The 18,450-nt window shown below is 38.9% G+C and overlaps 1 protein-coding gene across 14 annotated transcripts in view; it reads right to left on the reverse strand.

Moving 5' to 3' along the window:
* Positions 1–18,450, reverse strand: part of LOC126334721 (diacylglycerol kinase epsilon-like) — a 189,051-nt gene that overhangs the window by 156,416 nt on the left and 14,185 nt on the right. For all 14 annotated transcript variants that reach the window (XM_049997255.1, XM_049997246.1, XM_049997250.1 and 11 more), the window contains 3 exons: positions 14,576–14,632; positions 5,964–6,160; positions 5,713–5,884 (listed from right to left, as the gene is read on the reverse strand). In XM_049997255.1, coding sequence (XP_049853212.1) covers positions 5,713–5,884; positions 5,964–6,146 — 355 coding nt within the window. In that variant the 5' untranslated portion in view covers positions 6,147–6,160; positions 14,576–14,632. The remainder of the gene's footprint in view (positions 1–5,712; positions 5,885–5,963; positions 6,161–14,575; positions 14,633–18,450) is intronic.

The raw sequence follows: 18,450 nt of genomic DNA on the forward strand, positions 1-18,450 counted from the left end.
CATGTGGGCCTTGCAAGGAACAAAGATAGCACATGGAGAGTCTGTGATGATTACTGGTGGCTGATCATAATTCCTAAAAACGATGTCTTACTGTGTGGGGATTCACAGGAGTCTGTTTTCCATTGTCGTTGAGTGCTTCATGAATAAAGCTACATTTGGGTTAATTTGGACTAGTCTCATGAACTACTTAGTTACATCATTGGCAATGAGTTTAGAATGGTTTCTGCATGTGCCATCTTTACATATGGTTTCATTAGGTTTATTCATTATGGATGCCGTGCTACCAATCCTGACTGAACAGCTTACTTTGGCTGTGACCACATTGCGGTTTCCATTAACAGACAGGGTACTGTTCCACTGACCCATTCACATACATTCCCTTCATATGATGAGTCTGCCGAGGATTGGAATGCTTATAAAAAAAAAAGATTCAGACAGCACTTTTTGGCTTTTGCTGCCACAAACTAGAATTGTGCCAAGCCTTCTTCCTCTTATGCAGTCCACTTAAGGTGTATCACTTACTTGTCAACTTGCTCCTTTACAAGAAACAGCAGCATTTATTTTGATCACATGTGCAGTTTATCGCTCAACTACTATCACAAGCAAACGCATGTCACAGCGACGCGAGTTGAATTCTACCAATGCTGGAATAAACTAATCCAGTCGTACAGCTCCTGGGCAGCTGAACTTCATGATCTTACCCGTAAGTGTCAATTTGTTAGTGATGTCCATATTGATTCTTATGCAGACTCTTATGGTGTGCGACACAAGTTATCTGTTTAGCTCTGGACAAGGAAGTACGCCAGAAGGCATTATTCTGTGAAAACCACCTGTTGGCTGAAATTTTGCAAATAGCACACTCTTTTGAAGTTTGTCGGGTGGCAGGTAGCCAAGTTGAAGCATGGGGTGATGTGGCAGTAGTGTCGCATGATGTGTCCACTAGGTTGAGAGATAGCTTAACCTTCTATTGTTTATTTGGGGTTTAAAGCCTCGCAGAATGGAGTGCTCCCCCTGCCAGACCACATCTTTGCTTTTACATCTATGCCTTGCCCCTCGTCCACAAAGGAGCTTGAGGCCTCCCTAGGGAAGACAGCCTATTAGCATAAATTTCTGTCAGAGGTGGCCACCTCGACCCACCCATCACATACCTTGTTATGCAAGAATGTGCCTTTTTGCTGGGGCCAGGATTCGGAATGTGCTTTTCAAATGGAAATCCAGTTTACTCTCAGCTCCTTGTTTAGCTACTTTCCTTCCTACAATTATAAAATCAATTTTCGACCCATGTCTTGTCCCATCTTCCTGTGGGTCCTGATCTCGACTTTGATCATGAAGAATTGCTTTGCTTCCATCTTGACAGTGAAACACAGGCTGCAGGTAAGGGTTTCCCAATTATAAGATTGCACGCAGCAGCTGCTGTTGCTGCAGACCTGGGTCTCCACCAGATGGTTTGGTCTGCGCAACGGGTTGGACACATAAACTGCCAGGTTGGCTTCAGACCCTCTGCATAATTATTTTTCCTTATGGTATCACCTCTCTGTTTTTGATAGTGTTTTGCTGCTGTCCACAGAAGGGCTCTCTCCCAGAGTAGTCATTCCCACTGCATTATGATGCGAGGTTCTACGCCTTCTCCACCAGGGCCATTGGGGAATTTTGTGCGCTAAACAGTTAGATAGGAGGGATGGTTTTTGGCCGGGGATTGATGGTGAAGTTGTTAATTTTGTCACAGCTTGTAAACAATGTGCCCAAGAAGTGGCTTCTAGGACATCTCTGTCACCCTGACCCACTCCACACCAGTGACAGGGGCACCGTCATGGCTCCTATTGGCTCTTGACTGTGGATGCATTTTCCCAGTTCCCTTACATTCCCTTGTGTGCATCAACATTGGCTGAGGTCACAAGTTCATATGCTCTTAAGGGTTTTTTCTGTTGTTAGGTTGCCTTGTACCTTAATTTCCGATAATGGGCCCCAGTTTGTTTCTGACATCTTTCAATTGTTTTGTTTCTGTCACAGCATTCAGCATGTTATGGCTCTGCCATTTGATCCTCAATCAAATGGCAGTCCCAAATGAAAAACTTTTGTTATGAATTATTTGCTGGATGACACCCTTTTCTGTTTTCTGAGCACCTATTGCTTCACATCTATTGGGTAGTGGAGCCCAGATGAGTTGCCTCACAGCTGGCAGCCACACATACTCCTCCACCTTCTGCAGCCTGTGCTGCACCTGCTGCAGTTGGGTTCATCTGGCCACTTGTGCTGAGACTACTGGTATGGGCAAGAGGGATTCATCACCGGCCCAACTGGACCCCGGCTACTGTTGTCTGCTGCCGTGGATGCTGTCTGTGTGATGTCTGTGTAGCCAAAGGGCTGGTGTCAAGCACCATGATCAGCTCCTCCCTCACCCACTGCTGAAAGCTGCTAGTTCATAGGTGCTGCCCCCATCTTCATAGCCTGCCCCGCCACCCTCTGCTTTGAGGCCATCATTGCCTGCTGTGGAGATGCCTCCATCCCATTGTCTGCCTCCTCCACATATGGCACCAGGGGTCCCAGCTTACCGGCACCGGGTGCCACTCTGTCTCCAACCCTGGATACATTGCTACAGCCTGCTGTTCCAGTCAGGCCACCTCCCCCAGTCCCCTCTCCACCATCACACCAGCCTTCGTCGCTGGTGGGTCCAGCGCTGCTGTCCTCCCACTGGGCCCTGCCTACTGCTGATGTTGAGATGGTGATGGAAACCTCCTCTCTCGTGCTGTCATTGGGCACTACATGGGCCCACCGCCCTTGGGCAAGCTTAGAACTAGTGCGTGTGCGACAAGGGTGGCATCGCTGTGTATGTGTGTTTGAATCAGCACCAACTGTGTCAGAGCAGGCTGGCCTGTGAGAGACGTGCACGTAGAGAGGTCTCCACACTGTGCCATCTACCAGTAACTCATGCATATAAGTGCGTGGAACAGACCTAACAATCCTCATGTGTATCTTTCCAGTGTGCCATTCACAACCATGTGCTGCGTCTTGTTACATGGCGATCCAAGGGAATCTGTTTACCGTTGTAGTTGAGGGCTTCATGAACAAAGCCATATTGGGTACTTCTGACAGGTCTCATGTGCTACACAGTTATTACAGTAGTAAAATACGACCAGGGTGAAGACTTTGCTAATGTTTACATTTTAGCAAAATCGTTGTGTGAAAATAAACAAAAAGTCAGAGAAGTAGTCAAGATTTCTAAATATCTGAATAAATTTAATTGTGACTAAAGCTTTATGTTGCTGGCAATATGGTTGCCTGCCCTCAGTGCAACAAGAACATTGACAGAATATGCACACACAGGTATTAATAAGATGCTGTTCCTGCTCAACTTTGGAGCCACTAGCACATCAGTGAACACATCCGTGGCAAGGTCACTGACCCGCCAATTATCGAGATTTACAGATACAACTGTGGAAAACACTCTTCTTAAATTTGTAATAGCTTGACAGTGCACCACAGTATGCACCCACTTCCAAGAAGCAAGCCTCAGCAAGAAGGTCAAAATATCAGCTGGGAAGATTCTAGCAATGCTCAAGCAGTTTTAACATTACCCGCATCCCACCCGTAGACGCATTGCCTCACATAACGTTTTAATATCACACCAGCAGATATACTGTCAATAAGAGGCGAGATAAAAAACAAATGGGATTTTTTTTATTTTTGCAGGCTTTATACATCCAATTTTCAATTTCTTTTTATTTTATTATACTTTTTTTGGTACATGTGTTCCTGATGTATGTCTGTATTTTCACCTGTTTTGAATATTTAATTTATTGCTGATGTACAAAAAGATTACATGTTTTTCTAGCACTCAACCAATTTTTACTTTTGAAAAAGATAGATCAAAGAATTTGCACTAAATTTTTCTTGGAAAATGGAACAAAATGCAGCACCACATCCAAAATCTTGACTTTGGCCTATGGCAAATCTACTATGAGTAAGACAATTTACAAATGGTATCAATGTTTCATAGAATGCCGAGAAGATGACGACCATCCTGGACACCTTAGCTTATCAATTACTGATAATGTGGAAGAAGCAAAGAAAATGGTAGCGAAAAATTGCTGAATCATCATCAGAGAGGTTGCTGATAATGTGGGCATATCCTATGGCTCACACCACGCTATTTTTTAATTTTTTTTATTCCCCCCTCCCCCCAGATGTTTTGGGCATGACACTTGCAGCAAAGTCTGTTACAAAATTGTTGAATTTTGGCAAAGCAACATTGTGTGGACATTGGCCAGGAATGTCATTTTCAAACCATTACAGGAATCTCGAATGTTTGACTATAACATAATTTCAATGGCACATTCAAAGGACTAGTTCATAGGTAAGGTCAACATAACAAAGCATTAAAAACTAGTCACCATTAAAAAGTATACGCAACTGTGAAGAAAACCTTAATAAATAATGAAGCTATTTTTGCCATGATTTACTTTTACTAAACATGTCAGTCAAACCTTATAAACAGTTTATTAGACAATCTGAGTAGCATTTAATTTGGTGATGATGATGTTACCTGCATGATGGTATAACCTACCTGTAGCTGTAACTATATTCACCACAACTTAAGTCATTTATCAACAGTATGTTACTATTCTGAATATTCTGTTATTTTCGATATATCCATAACTTAAGCTTCATTCATATTAAGCACTGTTTGTTGCAGAATTTGTTTTAAATTAATATCTGTGTAGTGTTTACTTCCTTGTGTTCTGTCTGCCAACTGGTACACATTGTTGATTTCTTTCTTAGTTTGTCTGAAGATAAGTGCTATTTCTTGCCAAGTTCTCAGTATTCGCACCAAATCAGGGGAGTATCTTGAGCCAGGAACTATTTCAAAGCACAGCTAAGGATCCATTTCAGAGCACAACTTGTTCTATTTTATCACCAATGTCAATTGTGCGACTAATTTGACTTACAGTATTGTTCCAGTGTAGCAAAACATTTCTTTGCACTAGGGTTTAATGTCCCATCAATGATGAGGTAATAAGGGCTGAGCCAGAAACTTGGATTGGGGCAGGAAACTAGTCACGTGTTTTCAGGGGAACCATCCCAGCATTTGCCTGAAGCAATTTAGGGAAATTACAGAAAACACCATATCTGTAGTGGTGGAGAGGGATCTGAACTGCTCTGCTCCTGAATATGAGTCCAACATTCTAAATACTGTGCCACTTCACTTGATTTCTGTTGCAGTGTTGGGAGTTTCACTTGAGAAGTTAAAGACATGTAAAAACCGTGCAAAAGGCTGTCCCTATACTTCTCTTAAATAAGATCATGACACTATATTCCACTGAAAATACTGTTCTGATAGTTGTCATAATCTAAAAGAAAATACTAAGAATCTATGTGAATGTCTTCTTTACATCTATACCTCCCAATCCAACACCTTTTGTTCATCGCACCAGTAACAAAACAGGATTTAAATTACACCCTCATTTGACAATTCCACTAAATAAAAGTGAACTTAGATGCACCAGTGTAACAGCATACACTCAAATAAAATTAAAGCTTATAAAAAGAATACAAATAACATTTTTTAACAAATGTAATTATGTAATTTTTTTAAAAAATCAGTACTAAAAATATATGTAGTTGTAACATATAAAATGAGTAGGCATAAATTTTGAACCATTCATCATATCTTGTGTTTAGTCACAAAAGCAGAAGTATATAAAAATAAATTACCTTTCACCCAATGGTGTTTTATTGGTCCCTTTTCTTTCAGAGAAATGGCTTTGCATTTAAGTTTTCTGTTAGCTTGATTCACGCATTCAACATTAGCACAAACTCCACATGAGTCACAAACAGCAGTGCGATTGGTCAACAAGAGAGATTCACAAATGCTGCAGTAACCAGACTATAAGAGAAACAAAAATATACTGACAGTGATAATCGACAACACTGTTCAATTACTTACGAACGATGATGACTCATACCTTAGTAAGTGGGTGATTAAAAGACCAATAATGCTTTTTAGAAGCATCATGAATTTGTACATGAGTATCACGATTTAAGTACTTGAAATAAGCAACAGTCACTAAAAACATCAGCAAAGCCAATATAAATGGCCAGATGACAGACGTGAGCTCGGCATTCCACAGCATTAAGATCTGCCACATGTTTCTGCAGTCACCTGGAATAAGGGATAGATATTTTATACTTGCAGTGGTAAATTTTTAGATTCATACACAGTTTGGGAGAAACCACACATGCTATTTATTCATTTGCTCATCAGTGAATAAGAAAACTGTTATATTCATATTTATTACGCCAAGACAGCATGAGTCATTCATCCACTTACTTTTCATTAGGCATAAGAAAACTATTCAATTTTAACCGTACCTAATTATGAAAAATATTCAATTCATACAAATTTCTGAGTTGATTTGATTTGATTTCTTATTGGTCCAGTTTTATCATATAGCACAAGTTGTACAATTGATATTGAACAGGTCAAAGATAAGTTACAATAATACATAGTGTTAGCAATTATAATTAGGTACCTACTACAATTAATTTTGCTGTGTATTCAGAAATTCTCTGACAGAATAGAAACAGTGCTTTATTAGAAATGCCTTTAGTTTAGCTTTAAATATTGGATGAGTAGTATTTTTTATTTCCTCTCTTATCTTATTGTGTAGTATTACACCAATGTTAATTATGCTCCTCTGATAGGTGGTTGTTCTGTGATATTTTTGATGTATATTTGATTCCCTTCTGGTACTATAGTTGTGTACACTTTTGTTCTGTAGCAGTTTGCCTGTTTTCAGAAGGTAGTTCCTAGTGAACAATATAGTTTCATAAATGTATAAACTTGGAACATTTAGAACAGCAAGCTCAGTAAAATGAGATTTACAGGACTCCACCTTTTTAAGACCACAAATTATTCTTAAAGCTCTTTTTTACATTTACTTACACTGTAAGTTGAGTATCCCCAGAAAATGATCCCATAATGGATTAGTGAGTGGGACTGTGCATAGTATGCCTGCAGTACTGTTGTTTTGCTTGTTGTAGCCTTTAAAATTCTTAGGCCATAGCACACAGATGATAGTTTTCTACTCAAGTTATTTATATGTGTGTCCCACTTTAAGTCTTGCTGAATCCAAAGACCCAAGAATTTTGTGACACTCACATTTTCTAGGGGATCATTTTTTAATTGGGCTTGAATAGACATTTCATTAGTTGGAGGAATTAAATGAAAATCAACACACACAGTTTTTTCAGTATTTATAATGAGTTTGTTTTTTGTGAACCACTCAGAAAGTATTTTCACAGAACAAGTCACTTACAGTGCAATAAGAACACTGTTCAATTTTTAATTTCATTGATTCAAGAATTGTCACACTGAAAAACTTTTTGATAAACTTACATCTTCCTCTATGAGGTTTCATTTTATATGAAAGGGAATGAAAATCTGAAAATAATGGAGAGTCAAATGTTACAATAGATGAGGATGCCAAACTAGTAGAAAATGTCAGAAGTTTGTGGAAAAAAGAGTGCAACTAACAAGCCTATGCACAACAAAAATCTTGATTGCTGCATAAAAACTAAAGCATTTGAATAAGTGACAATAAAACTACCACTGAAGAAAGGCGTGAAGGAGGATACAGTGAGATATAGAACTAAAATGGGATTTTGGTCCACTAAGAACAGTCAACCAAATTATATAAAAATGTTCTTATCACTTTGTAAAGTACAAAATGTTGTGTTGTGACATACAAAATGTGATGTGTTTATGAAGCTGTTGAGGATATAGCTTAAAACAGCACAAAACTCAGGAAAGAAGCTGACTTCATAAAGTAAATGAACTGCATATTCCTGAATCATTCAACTATACTATAGGCACAAAAAAGAACATAAGTGACATAAATTGAGTGAGTAAAATCCAGAAAAATTAAAGCTTGTATTCATCACCATGTAAAGCCATATCTTAATTTTACAATAAGAGATTTCAATTGTCACACAGCTATAAAGCTAAATGTGCAAATGAAAGGAGTGACTGAATGGTGTGATCTCTGCAGCACCCAAGCCACCAAAAAAAGCTGGTCATCATTTACTTTGTCATGCGGAAATTAACAGAGATCACAGTATCTGACTAAGTAGCTCACTCCAGCTTTTATAGCACAGTTGACGTCACATAACAAAACATACTTGTCATTTTCTCTGTCTATCATTGTTTTTAATTGCTTCAAATCTCACGGAGGCATATTTCATTTTTGCAACTAACTGGAAGGCAGCTTGTTTGTTGCCATATGCATTTTGCTTTTTTTATTTATGAAGCATCTTCAGGGGCCTACAATACATACTTGTTTTTATATAAAGGATAAATGCATTTTGAACTAATTACAAGTATGTTACTATGTCAAAATAAATAGGGCAGAATGTTCCAAATGAAAACTTAAACTGAAAGTAAATTACTAAACTTCGCAATCAACTAAGTTCAGCTACTTTGGCTCTTTGTATAATTGCTAATCTTGGAAACAAATGAATCAATCTCTTGATGTATTTTACATTCTGCCACTCAATAACATCTTATGGAATAGTTTTCTGGGGTAACTCACCATTTAAAAAGGAAGTACTGATGGAACAAAAGCAAGCAATACGAATAATATGTGGTGTCCACTCATTGATGTCACTTCAAGGAGCTAGGCATTTTAACTGCACTGTCATAATACACTATATTTGATTGTGAAATTTGTCACAAAGAATCCATCACAATTTAAGAAGAACAGCGAGATCCATGCCCACAACACTAGAGGGAAAATGTGACCTGTATTATCTGTCATCAAAGATCTCAGTGGCTTGGAAAGGAGTTCAATACACAGCAACAAAAATCTTTGTTTATTTTCCCAACAACATAAAATTTCTGGCAGGTAGCAAAGCAAATTTTACATCAAATCTAAAATCATTTCTACATTATTTTGATAAAACAATCATTCGTCTACTTCTATAGTCCAAAAACCACTATGAAATGCCTACTGTACTAATTATTAGGGTTTTTTCCTTTTCCAATCAGGTATGGAGTGCGTGAAGAATGAGTTGGGTGTTGCAGTATATTCCTAGTCATCATTTAAAGCCAGTTTTTTGTAAGTATACTTCCTCGGGATAGTGTATGTTTATTGTCAAGAGTCTGCCAGTTCAGTTTCTTCAGCATCTATGTGATATTCTTCCACAGATCAAACAAACCTGTGACCATTCATGCTGCCCTTCTCTGCATATGTTCAGTTTTCTTTGTTGATCCTACTGGGTACGGGTCAAAACCACTTGAGGAATATTTTAGCACAAGTGTTTTGTAAACAATCACATTTGTACACTAATTGCATTTCCCCAGTATGCTACGAGTAAACTGAGTCTACCACCTGGTTTACCAATGATTGATGTCATGCAGGTACCACTTCAGAGAGCTAGGTCTTTTAACTGCACTCACTTCAAGGAGCTAGGCATTTTAACTGCATTGTCATGATATACTATATTTGATTTTGAAATTTGTCACAAAGAATCCACTATAATTTAAGAAGAACAGTGAGATCCATGCCCACAACACTAGAGGAGAAAAATGACCTGTATTATGCTATTATGTATTCTGCTACATGCTATGAATTCATATCATTTCATATCTACTTCTACAGCCACACAGATACTCTGCAAGCCACCATACAGTGTGTGGTGGAGGATACCCTGTTATCACCACTACTCATTTCCTTTCCTGTTTCACTTGCAAATAGAGGAAGGAAAAAACGACTGTCTATATGCCTCCACATGAGCCCTAATTTCTCATATCTTATCTTTGTGGTCCTTGCGTGCAATGTATGTTGGCGGCAATAGAATAGTAGCAGTCTGCTCCAAATACCACTTCTCTAAATTTTGTTTATAGTATTTCTCGAATGGAATGTCAGCTTCCCTCCAGGGATTCCCATTTGAGTTGTTTGTATCTACCAGTAACAGATACAGTGGTCTGCCTCTGAATTGTTTCAACGTCATCCTTCAATATGACATGGTATGGAACCCAAAGGCTCAAGCAGTACTCAAGAATAGGTCGCATCAGAATCCTACATGTGGTCTCCTTTACAGGTGAACCACTATTCCCTAAAATTCTCCCAATAAACCAAAGTCAACCATTCACCTTCCATACCACATTGTTCACATGCTCATTTCATTTCATATCACTTTGCAACGATTTCTTCCCAGATATTTAAACGACTTGACTGTGTCAAGCAGGACACTAGTACTACTGTATTTGAATATTATAGGTTTGTTGTACCTACTCATCTGCATTAACTTACATTTTCCCCACATTCAGAGCTAGATGTCATTCATCACACCAACTAGAAATTTTGTCTAAATCGTCTTGTATCTCTCTACAGCCACTCAACTTCGACACCTTACTGTACACCACAGCATCACCTGCAAACAACTCAGATAGCTGCCCACCCTGTCTGCCAAATCATTTATGTATATTGAGAACAACTGCAGTCCTATCACACTTCCCTGGAGCACTCCTGATGATACGCTTGTCTCTGATAAATACTCGTCATCGAGGACAACATGCTGGGTTCTATTACTTAAGAAGTCGTTGAGCAATTCACTTTTTGATGAACTTTCCAAATACTCATACAATCATTAAAAGCCTGCAATTGGAGCAACATGTCAAATACTGTCCAGAAATCTAGAAATGTGGTATCTGCCCATTGCCATTCATCCACAGTTGGCACTGTATCATATGAGAAAAGGGCCAGCCGAGTGTCACATGAGTGATGCTTTCTAAAACCATGCTGATTTATGGACATCAGCTTCTCAGTCTCAAGAAAGTTTATTGTATTTGAACTGAAAATAAGCTCAACGAATCTGCAGCAAAACCAAAGTTATGAATATTGGTGTGTAATTTTGTGGTCCTGTTCTTTTACCCTTCTTATGTACTTGAGCACCTGCACTTTTTTCAGTCACTTGGGACTTCTGTGCTGAGTGAGAGATTCACAAAAATGCAGGCTATGTAAGAGGACAATGCCAGAGAATTCTCTTTGCAACACCAAATTGGTATTCCCCTGCACCTGGTGATTTATTTGCTTTTAAATCTTTCAGTTGTTTCTCTATGGTACAGATGCTTATTACTGTGTCATCCCTATGGGAGTCTGTCTGATGGTCAAATGATGGTACATTTCTATGTTTCTCCTGTATGAATGATTTCTTGAACAAAAAAAATTAAAACTTTGACTTTCATTTTGCTGTCTTCAACTGCCACACCACTCTGGTCAACAAGGGACAGAATGGCAGTCTTAGACCTGCTTGCCAATAGTACATAGGACCTGCAAAGCATTACACCCAGCTATTTGTATTATTTGACTGAGTCCGATAGTGACTCTTTGATATGATGATCATAGGATACTATGCTGTTTGTTTTGTCAAGGGAACAATTTTACATTTCTGAACATTTAAAGCAAGTTGCCAATCTCTGCATCACTTTGATATCTCATCAAGGTCTGACTAAATATTTGTGCAGTTTCTTTCAGAGTGCACTTCATTACAAATAACTACATCATCTGTAAAAAGTCTGAGCTTACTATTAATATTGTCCTCAAGATCATTGATATATGACATGGACAGCACGGGTCCCAACACACTTCCCTGTGGTATGCATGAAGTTAATTTTAGATATATCTATGATGCTCCATCCAAGGCAATTCTTTGAATCTTATACTTCCAGGTCTCCTACAGCTGTTCTTATCTGGGCTGGATGGTGGATGGAGAGTTGCCTAACCCATTTTTTTTAACTTGTTTGTGTGTGTGTGTGTGTGTGTGTGTGTGTGTGTGTGTGATTAGTCTATGTTATTATAGAAAATTATCAAAGAATTAATAAATATCATTATTATTATTGTCATTATTACATCTATTTCTATTATTTACAGAAGATGGCAATTGATCAGATATTTTTTTTTCGAGCACTATCCTGAATGTTTAAGGAAAATTTACTCTCAAGTGCAAATTCTGAAGTTCTTGGATGCATCTGCTGCAATGTAGCGATGGACAATGTAGTAGCAAAAATGTACATACTTTCTAAGGTATCCATTCCGTATTTATATGACTACATATTACACCAAAACTAAATAATTGACATTTATTTGTTGTCAGAGTCAAATATAATATCATCACCTGATTCCATATGAGGATGTCCCATCAAGATATGTCATTTCATTTCAGTGATGTGTCACTTTCACTTATTCCTTTACCTTTAAAATATTATGTAATTATCATGTATTGACGCAGTGAAATTACTTTTTCTTCTTCTTGTATTTTTTGTCCATTTAAATGCATTCTCATCATTTGTGTTTATTAATATCAGAGACAATTTTTCAGTTAGCTACACTGGACTTAGTAGGTTGCTTTCAACTTGTTATTCTGATTTGCCTGCTGGTCTGAAGGTCATGTCTCTCAATCACCCCCCCCCCCCCCCCCCCCCCCGCACACACCTATGCAATTATATATAAAATAGAAAGAAACTTCCAAATGGGAAAAATATATTAAAAACAAAGATTCCAAGACTTACCAAGCGGAAAAGCGCCGGTAAACAGGCACAATAAAATAACACACAAACACACACACAAAATTCCTAGCTTTTGCAACCAACGGTTGCTTCTTCAGGAAAGAGGGAAGGAGAGGGAAAGACGAAAGGACGTGGGTTTTAAGGGAGAGGGTAAGGAGTCATTCCAATCCCGGAAGCAGAAAGACTTACCTTAGGGGGAAAAAAGGATAGGTATATACTCGTGCACACATATCCATTCATACATATACAGACACAAGCAGACATATTTAAAGGCAAAGAGTTTGGGCAGAGATGTCAGTCGAGGCGGAAGTGCAGAGGCAAAGATGATGTTGAATGACAGGTGAGGTATGAGTGGCGGCAACTTGAAATTAGCGGAGATTGATGCCTGGTGGATAACGAGAAGAGAGGATATATTGAAGGGCAAGTTCCCATCTCCAGAGTTCGGATAGGTTGGTGTTGGTGGGAAGTATCCAGATAACCCGGACGGTGTAACACTGTGCCAAGATGTGCTGGCCGTGCACCAAGGCATGTTTAGCCACAGGGTGATCCTCATTACCAACAAACACTGTCTGCCTGTGTCCATTCATGCGAATGGACAGTTTGTTGCTGGTCATTCCCACATAGACAGCGCCACAGTGTAGGCAGGTCAGTTGGTAAATCACGTGGCTCCTTTCACACGTGGCTCTGCCTTTGATCGTGTACACCTTCCGGTTTACAGGACTGGAGTGGGTGGTGGTGGGAGGGTGCATGGGACAGATTTCACACCAGGGGCGATTACAAGGATAGGAGCCAGAGGGTAGGGAAGGTGCTTTGGGGATTTCATAGGGATAAACCAAGAGGTTACGAAGGTTAGGTGGATGGCGGAAAGACACTCTTGCTGGAGTGGGGAGGATTTCATGAAGGATGGATCTCATTTCAGGGCAGGATTTTAGGAAGTCATATCCCTGCTGGAGAGCCACATTCAGAGTCTGATCCAGTCCCAGGAAGTATCCTGTCACAAATGGGGCACTTTTGGGGTTCTTCTGTGAGAGGTTCTGGGTTTGAGGGGATGAGGAAGTGGCTTTGGTTATTTGCTTCTGTACCTGGTCGGGAGGGTAGTTGCGGGATACGAAAGCTGTTTTCAGGTTGTTGGTGTAATGGTTCAGGGATTCAGGACTGGAACAGATTCGTTTGCCACAAAGGCCTAGCCTGTAGGGAAGGGACCATTTGATATGGAATGGGTGGCAGCTGTCATAATGGAGGTACTGTTGCTTGTTGGTGGGTTTGATGTGGACGGATGTGTGAAGCTGGCCATTGGACAGATGGAGGTCAACGTCAAGGAAAGTGGCATGGGATTTGGAGTAGGACCAGTGAATCTGATAGAACCAAAGGAGTTGAGGTTGGAGAGGAAATTCTGGAGTTGTTCTTCACTGTGAGTCCAGATCATGAAGATGTCATCAACAAATCTGTACCAAACTTTGGGTTGGCAGGCTTGGGTAACCAAGGAGGCTTGCTCTAAGCGACCCATAAATACGTTGGCATACGAGTTCATTAGAGATGGAGCAGAAGCTCGGGTTAGGGAAGGAAAGGGAAGGAAATTGGCCGTGCCCTTTCAAAGGAACAATCCCGGCATTTGCATGAAATGATTTAGGGAAATCATGGAAAACCTAAATCAGGATGGCCGGAAACGGAATTGAACCATCGTCCTCCCGAATGCGAGTCCAGTGTGCTAACCCTCTAGGAGCAGGAAGGTATAGCATATGTTGGAGTGTTTATGCTGCTGTTCCTCCATTATGTGATGCTCTACTCCTCCTCCACCTTCACCTCTTTCCCCTCCTGGTATATGGTTGGAGAGAACTATTCAAAATGACACTGACCAATGCGATTTTTAATTTTTAAAAACAAAGTATTTGTGGGTGTTACTATGGCACTAAACGTTAGAAACCTTAAAAACAATTTGAGGCTAGCTCAACATACAAACATATTTTATTGTAGTTAAGTATCAAAACATAAATAAATGCAACACTGTACCTTATAGACAAATGAAATCCAGCTTCCTCAAATAAATACCCTGCAGATTAGAGTGTCCTGAAACAGGTATACAACTTTAGCAGAAGCTGTCAATGGAATCATTTTAAAAGTTATCTTAAGTGGTTGCCTCAATCAAGATAACAATGTGAGACAACTCAAAAATAAATAAATTTAGATTACATAATAAATACAGAAGTCTGTAACATGGAATTGATTGTAACAGTTCCACAACATTGGATTAGTTAAACATTCTTTCTACGTTTATTCCAAAAATTAAAGAAATCCTCAAGAGAATCCAATAAAATTAAGGGTGAATAAGAACAATAACAGATTTTTTTTTATGCTTCTTATTAACCCCATCAACTGAAAAGCTGTAGAAATGTGTGATTTTAATTCTTTGAAACGTCCTTCTTGACAGACATCACTCTAGACACCTTTGGTGAAGGATGCAAATGTTTTGTAGAAGTTGGTATTGTTGTTATGTGTGTGGACATCTACAGAAATTTATCCAAGAAGAGTTATCATTCATAAAATTGTCATTTTTGATGTAACTGTCTCAAAACAATGGGAGCTGGAACACAAAAAATCATCATACCTGTGAAACCACTGTTGGGTATTAATAAAAATAAACAGCAAAAAGATCACTTTTTAGTATCTCTAAAAGTGGAGAAAAAGGAAATAAACCTTAAAAAAAATTTATCAACTTTTATCTCACCTATAAAACTTTCTTTGCTTTACGAAGCATCAATTCTGACCTTGTTAATGAATTTATTGCATTACCATGCATTTTCATGTCTTCTATATTTTTTAAGTTGAAACACATATCTAACAATTTTAAATGTGTTTTGAAAGCAAAATTTTTGAGGTTGTTTAGCTGAAGTACAATGTGGGTCAGCATATGCCAACAAAACTAGAATTGAATCAAGAAGGTCATCACCTCCAAAGTTTGACACATTACTATGCAGACATGTCAACTGGACTGCTGAATCTGTAAATATGTTGCACTGCATTGCATGGAGTTTGAAAGCATCCCAATTCTTGAAGTGGGGATCTTTACGACCTTAAAAGTTCACACTTTTTTCTTTCTCTTCTAGTGCAGAAAATTGTATTTCTTCATTTTGGTTGATATATTTGTATCCACAGATGAAGCATCAATGAAAGCACCTACGGGACCCCAACACCATGTCCTTCACTGTCTACATCAACCTCTCTGTGACAATAAAGGCCAATACATATGAACAAACTTACTAAGTTTGTCAAATATTTGACTGTTTAGGGCACTGTGTTTGACATGTTTGTCAAACATAAAGTGTGTTTGCCATTTATAAGAGAAATTTTGACTGATGACAGATCTGACAAGATGGCGGACATTGTTATGTTGATGTTTCACCACATATGCTATGCGAAAAAAAGTTTTATTGCAATTTATCTCACTGTATTGTGAATTTCCACAATTTTTGAAATGACAATCAAGGATAAAAACAAAAAAGTATTAGCAGTGACCAAAATGGTAGGGGTGTAGTATCTTTCCCACACATATGTTATGCAGAAAGAGATTAAGAAGAAAATCAGTGTTCTACTCACAAAATAGAATCAAGGGGGGCGGGGGGTCCATATGTACTAACAATGCTCACCAGTTCTTCTATGGATGATGCAAGTGTTCCCGTGTTGTGATATTTTAATAAACTATCATTACATGAGAAGAAAATAAATTACAAATTTTCTAATACTTGTACCATCTTTCTCAATGTTGGGGCAACATAACTGTTATTAAAAGTTTTACTGTCCATTCAGAGAAAAGTGGTGTAATCATTGGGTTTTGAGTGTAATATTTCCACTAGCAGATTTTTTTGCATCTCTCTCTCTCTCTCTCTCTCTCTCTCTCTCTCTGTTTCAATTATTCCCTGGAGTAGTTTTATTTTCCATCTTTTCACACTGCCAAAGTCAAGGTAAAAATTCTTTTTATGCAATGGTAACGATTCTCACTAGTGTTACAATACTTCACAGTATGAACAACATCTGCTTCGAAAGTGAGGTTAAACTGCCATACATTATTGCTACCTGTACGAGTTTATTTGACAAACCCATGAGTGGAAACAAGCAAGTTTGACAGTCAAATCTGATTGCGTGTGGTGGCCTTAACACTGACTCTGGTTTCAGCAGGCAATAATGGGTCTTCTTTAACCAGAGACTAACAGCCAACTACTGTTGTGATAAGCTGTGCAGCTTAAAAAAGGGATATCCTTGTAATGCTTGGTGATTAATATAGGGGCTGGTATAGTGCACCCATGTTTCTTTTGTGCTGTGAATTGGTGTGGCATCAGGCTGGGGAAACTACTCTGGCATTCATCTGTAAATTTTCACATCTGTCTTGACTGTAGGACAGCACCAAAACCACTGCAGCAACAAGGAAATGGCATCATTTCCCACTGACAGTCTGACAAACAAACAAACAAAGAAACAAACCCATTTACAAATGGTTTGCTAACACAGTAATGTTTCCTGTCACACTCTCAATGCTGACTCTACAGAATAGTGCAATTATAGACAACTGTATCCAGAAATTTGTGAGAATTCAGTAATGAATTAAAAAGTCTATACCGCTGTTTCCAGGAGGAGGCAAGCATCCCTCTTGTCCCCTTCCCCCTCTCCTTGTGGGCGCCTATGGTTGCATATTTGTCAGACTCAGGAGGTATACAAGGGAGAGGAACAATAAGAATTTGTGGATGTATGTACGGGGCATGATTGGAGAGTTTTAAGAATGTATCCGCTACTGCTTACTGGTTTGGCAGGCAGGTACACGGAGGGTGGGGAGTGAGTCATTGCCTTGTCCTTGAATGCCCTCTGACACGAAACTGCATTTCCTTTATACAGTTCTTTGTGGCAACTGGTTGAGTGCAGATCTGTTAGGGCTTGTTGCCGGATTCTGTCCGTGTGAAAATTGGACAAAAACTGGAGCAATGAGTTTGTGTGAAATTTTGTTTTAAAATCAGGAAATCAGCTTCTGAGACATACGAATTATTAAAAACAGCTTTAGGAGATAATTGTATGAGCCTGTCAAATATTTTTGTCTGGTTCAACAGATTTAAAAATGGCCATGAATTGTTTGAAGATGAACGACAGTCCAGCTGTCCTTCCACCTCAAAAACAAATGAAAATGTTCTGAAAGTTCGCAACTTGGTGGGCTCTGATCGTAGATAACAATTAGGGAGATGGCTGATGAACTTAATTTAAGTTTCTATGCAGTTCGGTCAATTTTAACTGAAGATCTCAACATGCATCGAGTGTCCGCAAAATTCATTCAAGTGTTGTCAAGTGACCAGAGACAATACTGACTTTAAGTGTGACAAGAACTGATTAAGCGGGCTAAAAATGACCCAGATTTGTTAAATAGGGTAACTACAGGTGATGAATTGTGGGTATACGGATATGATCCTGAACCCAAAGTGCAGTCTTTGCAGTCGAAGACTCCAGGCTCACCATGACCAAAAAATGCATGGTAAAGTCGGTCGAAGACAATGTTGGTGAATTTTTTCGATTACACCGGTATTGATTTTGAAGGAGATGCATCACAGTAGCATGTAAGTACGAACATTGTACAATTACAAGCCCATTCTTAAAACTTTCCAATCACACCTCGTAGAACAGTAAAAGAGGAATTTAAGGGGAAACTTTAAAATATTTACTACTTGGAACTAATGAGTTTTTCCACACTTCTTTACCTTTTCTGTTTCTTTCCTGCTGCACAACAATGCCTGGTTCATTCCGTAATGAACCATCAGTTGTTCAATGAAATGCAAGACCCAATACTTTCCAATTTGATCATCAAATTTCTTGATTTGGTAATTTCCAAGAATGATTGCCTGTGGAATGTG

The sequence above is a fragment of the Schistocerca gregaria genome, chromosome 2 (genome assembly GCF_023897955.1).
Source record: "Schistocerca gregaria isolate iqSchGreg1 chromosome 2, iqSchGreg1.2, whole genome shotgun sequence".
Taxonomy (NCBI): Eukaryota; Metazoa; Arthropoda; class Insecta; order Orthoptera; family Acrididae; genus Schistocerca; species Schistocerca gregaria.